General features: G+C 34.1%; 1 protein-coding gene across 1 annotated transcript in view; it reads right to left on the reverse strand.

Annotated features, from left to right (window-relative positions):
* The window catches only part of LOC123534001 (short-chain specific acyl-CoA dehydrogenase, mitochondrial-like), a 29,796-nt gene extending 29,122 nt beyond the window's left edge, over window positions 1-674 (reverse strand). Inside the window, exon 1 of the mRNA XM_053519238.1 lies at window positions 592-674. Coding sequence (XP_053375213.1) covers window positions 592-652 — 61 coding nt within the window. The 5' untranslated portion in view covers window positions 653-674. The remainder of the gene's footprint in view (window positions 1-591) is intronic.
* Between the last annotated feature and the right edge of the window lie 5,326 nt (window positions 675-6,000).

Raw genomic sequence — 6,000 nt, forward strand, 5'->3', positions numbered from 1 at the left:
AATTTATGTAAAATTGTTGATGCAGTACGTTTTAAAACAGAAATTATTCAAATACGTTTTTTTTCTTTTGGTGCAGATTTAATCTATATCGAACTTTCTTTTAATTATATACAGAATATCTTTCGAGTATTTCACATGTCAAGAATTAAATTTGATGCAGTCTTAAACATACATTCAGAAATCATGAATTATCATTAATCAATACTTATAATTTTAATAGATCTAATTTAAATAGAACATAAACTTCCTAAACGAATCCATAATTCCAGACAATTCCAACACCACTCCTTTAATTTTTAAGGGGCACTTGTGATTTTTCAAGGGAGCTCTGCCTTTAGGTAGCGCCTAATTTCATATTATCACATATTAATGTCATCATGATTTCAGGGAACTCAATACTGCAACGGGTATTGGTGATCCCTAATTCCAGCCACCTCAACGTTACAGTTTCTGACCTTCCTTAACGCCGGTGCTTATGTAAATCTACAGACTTATGAAACATACAACAATCCGATCAAGTTCTTTAAATTTGAAAAAGGATTTCCTATTACAATACTTAGAATATAAATAGAAAAGTTCGGATGTTCTTACTTTTGTTTCTTGTAATCACAGAATTTGTTGCAATTTTTCGCAAACTTCTGAACGCAGCCATTTTGGATTTTCTAACCTAAAGTTATTCAACTTCAGAAAAGTGAGTAACTACCAAAAAGAAAATTATACCAAGAATTTAATTTTCATTACCAGATGCTATTGACACGTTTGAAATTTTTAACAATGAAAACCCAATGTATTTATAAAATCTTGCTGAACTTAAACATAACTATTATGCTTTTACGTATGAGACATTATTCTTTTCCGTATGAGACACAGTCAAGCTACTACAATTTAAGAACAACCCAATACGGCCTCGATCTGATCTTGACGAAGCATAGTGAACAGATTGTTTTAGCTTTTAAGTTAATTGCTTTTTTTGCTTGAAACCTTTTATTTGCTAGCTTGACTGATGTATACTAGTATTTTGTGGCATGAATTTGTGATATTTGCATAAGTCGGATAATAGCTATATATATAGCCTATATACATAGCTAATGTTGTTTGTATTTATGTATCTTATGCCTTGAAGTATTTGTTAGCTAAAGTTCTTTAAGAATTCGTTGTATAGTCGTTATAACATTTTGCTTCGGGATAATTGTTAAATATAAAACAAAGAAAATATATCTGCAAAACAAAATGTGAAAGAAAATATTAGTACTAAAAGTTTATGACCTGTACTCTCAGAATGCCTGCAGCTGATATATGTATAGTTATGCAGCATCAATCAGAATAGTCATTAACGATACGCACGATGAAAACAGCTTTTACTGAATGGACGTTTTCTATTTTTTCACTGAGTACATATCTTATTCTACAGAACACGATGACAACAAAGTACACTGGCATTGAACTTACATAAATAATTCTTTGTTGTACATCACCAGTCCAACCTAAGAAGAATTGTTCATGATTCAAGTTCGTTTAAGGCCAGTGTTGTAGATAGGCCTACTATATCTTGTGCTCCGGTGTCAAATAAAGTGTTTGAACTGTCTCTCCGCCCGTCAGTAGCCGGTCACATTTTCTAGTGTACTCAACTCCTGCTTCAGTTTCCATCCAATTGAAATGAAACTTGGAATACAATCATGGCCCTTTCCCCGACTTTGAAATATTTCACCTAAATACAAATCGTGTACTAAACTCCTCTTGCAGTTTCCATCCAACTGAAATGAAACTTGGTGTTTATCATTAACATCGTTATTTGTATCCTTATGACGCATTAAATGCAACTAAGCGAAAAGGTAGCAGACTCTGTTGAATTGAATTTGATATTGCCAGATTTGGCCGACAGAGGTTACACAACTAGACGAAAGGAAGCATACAAAACAATTCGCCAAAATGACATGTAAGCTAATTGGGTGGAGAAAAAAGAGAGCAACGTCAACGTATTCTAGTATCACCGTGTCCTATTTGCGTTTAAAATGTTCAGAATTATATGTACACAGGTCATCCGTGAACAAACAATATAGACTGGATCTTTAGCTGTTAAGAGCATAACTGTACATCAAAAATCAGTACAGTACGTGCGTTCTTGGCGGAGAAAAATATGCAATGGAAAACACAGTGAAACGGTCAAAATTTCAATTTTTCACCGGAACTGAAGCGTATATCGTGCTCACGTGCTGTTATAGTACCTGTTTATATATGCGCGTTCCGTGGCAAAGCGTAAACGTATTATGACCCCAAAACGGATAATTCAAATGGAAATGACGTCAACGTGAAAAAACAACTAAGATATTCCCGCGCATTTCATGGAAATTTAATGACGTTGAGGGATAATATATTCATTTATTAGTTTTTTTTCGCGTTTTATGCTAGAATAGCGTTAGCGCATGTTCATTTCGTGTTATAACATCTTCAGAATGCCTCGGGATACGTTGGTACCCTCGCCCTACGGGCTCGGGCACCAACCAATCCTTTGGGATTCTGCAGACGTTATAGCACGAAAAAACATGCGTTATCCCTACATTACACATCAATTAAATATTTGCATTAATTTGAAAAAAAAATCTTCGGGCAACTAGACGTAATTTCAGACGGACGGATATACGTGGCGGTAATATAATATGCCCCGTATACGGACACATTAAAATTAGAACGTGCAGCAATTTACAAAAAAAATAAATAAACAAATCATCAAATGGTGCGCATTGAAGGTCTAAGTTAACGTTTTGTAACGACAATCTCATTAAAGATTTAATTATAACGAACGTTTCAAGTTTGCGAAAAACTAACGAACCACTGGTCTACCAATAATTAACGATCATCGTTAGGTTAATGAATGTTTGTTTTCTTTAACACCTGGTAGACTATGAACGAGTTTTTTAACCCCTGGTAGACTATGAACGAAGTGTTATCATTTCTCTATGTGATCCTTCCAAAAGTCATATATTACAGTCATTGACTTGACACCGACTTGATTTTTGTCGTTTTGGCTGTGTGCTTTCCATGATGTATAAGATAACACATGAATTTTTAGGCGCCATCTTTTTATCTAAAGTCACATGACACCGTAATATTTAGGTTCAGATCAAGCCTCCCGACATCCCATCCGCTGAGCTATAGGTTAATTCCATCCTAAACGGTTTACTACAGTAAGTAACTATTCAGTTCATAATATAACGAATATACAGAAAATGAAATTGATTAAAATTGAATTTTAGTACTATGATATGTTTGAGAAGTAAATTTACTTAAGTGTATTCATTTTGTTAAATGATATGAATAATGTGTGTTCAGATTGGCGCTATCCCTTGATTACAAAGAGATGTTTAATATGGGCTAATATCGGGCTCTTGATGTTATACCAACTTATCTGTTTGTTAGGAATGGCTAGCATACATGTGACTTCAAAGTGCTAGTAAACTTCTAAGAACTTTCTGGATTTAATCTTTTAAATCAATGTTTTACAGGTTTGTGTCCAATAATGCTCTGGTCGATGTTACAGGCAGGACTGAATGAGGAATAAAAACGTAAAGAAAGGAAATAAAAAATCATGTCTTTGTTAAAATTGTTTTAAGATAAATGGAGAAAGATAGATTTGAGTAAATTCACTGGCGGCTGGTTCAGTAAATACATTTGCTATAGCTCGCTCGCCTGAACTGATAAAACTGGGTACAGGTTAGGACAGCGACATTACCTGTACACTGTTCCAGACGGTGACACTATGGGGAAAATGACAATGTTTTCAAATCTCAGAAGGCGTTGTTGTTTTTTGTTTTTTGTTTTTTGTACGTTTGGGACGTACTCTGTAAAGCACTTTTCAATGTGTATCATTATGTGCATGAAAAGAGTGCTATATAAATGTGGTATAGTAATAGCAATAATAATACTAATACTAACATGTGCTCGTGTCAGGTGTAACTTTTATTTGTCTAAGACCAATGAGTAAGTCTGATATGTTTTTCTACATGGATAGTTGTATACATTCGCTTTTTTCACCAAACAAATTCAGACTGATGCATAGCTATAAAAGAAATAGAGATATATTTCTAAATCCGATTGGTCTGCGTTATTACATAACAGAAAGCTAAAGTTGAATTGAAACACTTAGTTATGTGTGTGCTTGTGTTACTTTTTTATACATTTTTTTTGCGTCAAATGAGGTTTTTCGTTTATATGTATACATATTTTCATACGTTCAATGATACAGAACTATTTTTCAAAATTTTACTTGATGAAAATATAGCATGCATTTGCATATGGCATTTATCGGTTATGCGTCTGTGATTTTATATTAATCTTTTAGATTACTGAAATAGTTTTTTTCTTTTAAGGAATAGATCATAGAAGTCCCAGTTTAGATGGTCGGCATTAATTTTCCCGCATTGAGTGTGCGCATGCATTGAATGTATACTATTAAACCTATGTTAAACCTAACCCCAACCTTTAGTCAGTATATTTTACACGATTTAATGTTGACGCAATTGACATTTGTTTTCAACAAAGTGTATGTTTTAGTTAATCACATTATTAAATTGTCTTAAAGGTGATCAATTTCGTTTCAGCAACATTTTATGACATTTTTTTTCAGTTTTAGTATATTCTCTGAAACTGTGTTATCGAATCAGGCTAGTGATTGTCTCAATACTGGATGGTACGCTAATGGTAATAATATTGAACATATCGTTATGATGAAGCTAGCTGAAGAATTTTGTTGAATGTCCTTTTCGGGCTAATTTGCCTTAAAGGCTCATAATGCTTTTGTTAAGTAATGAGCATACAACATACTAATTTGTTGTTAAATCCGATTTCTAATAATTGTTTATCTCTAATATTTTTAAAAGTTTGAATATCAATGAACATAGTTGAATGTTTTATTGAATCTGTTGCTTTTGATTGCTTCCCTTTATGACCTTAACTGTAAAAGTTCATGTTAGCGCTTTTCTAACCATGCATAACATCTATTTTTAATATGAAATTAAAAGCCTTATGGATCTATCATTTCCGAATGATTTCTATAAAAGGTTCAACAATTGAAGGGACCAGAAAAATTACTAAATGTTTTAAACTAATAGGATAAAACTAATGATGCTCAGCTAAACAGCCTTGAGTACTGCAGAACAATTTCTCTTGACTTGCCTTTTGATGAAGGTTCATTTAGAGAACATTTTGAACTGCAGGGTGTAAGGGAAGTTCGTTCCTATTTATTTGGAAAGTACGTTAGTATCCCAAATAAAGAAAACTAAAACATGTGTCGTGGAACAAACTTGAACTCATCATGAAAGAATATGCGTCAGACATCAGGTTAACACAGTCGGTAGAACACTCGCCTTGTAAGCGAGGGCTCACGGTTTAGAGCCCTTACTCATTGCATAATTTTAACCTACTGACATTTTGCGTCCAATGAGTGAGGCATACTTGCATGGTCAGTCTCACGACACTAGCTAATTGTGTACCTCTTGATTTCAAGGATGGATTTCCAATTTGTAGAGATGTATGTCGCGGTACGAACTTAGTCACATTAAGGAAGAAGTAAACATTTCTAAAAATTAACTTCTTGACCTTTGAAACACTGTGACATTGTAGTTGTTATAACCCCAATTGTTTCTAGAGCTGATCAATATAATTATGTCTCCCCCACTGGGGGCGACGTATTGTTTTTGCCCTGTCCATCCGTCCGTCCGTCCGTCAGTCACACTTAATTTCCGATCAATGACTGGAGAACCATTTGACCTAGAACCTTCAAACTTCATAGGGTAGCAGGGCTTATAAAGTTGATGACCCCTATTATTTTTTGGGTTACTTGATCACTTCACACTTCATTTTCAATCAATAACTGGAGAACCATTTGACCTAGAACCTTTAAACTTCATTGTGTGATAGGGCTTATGAAGTTGATGACCCCTATTACTTTTGGGGTTACTTGATCACGATCAAGGTCATAGAGGCCTGAACATTGAAAACCGT

Source organism: Mercenaria mercenaria, chromosome 12 (assembly GCF_021730395.1).
Source record: "Mercenaria mercenaria strain notata chromosome 12, MADL_Memer_1, whole genome shotgun sequence".
In the NCBI taxonomy this organism is placed as follows: domain Eukaryota; kingdom Metazoa; phylum Mollusca; class Bivalvia; order Venerida; family Veneridae; genus Mercenaria; species Mercenaria mercenaria.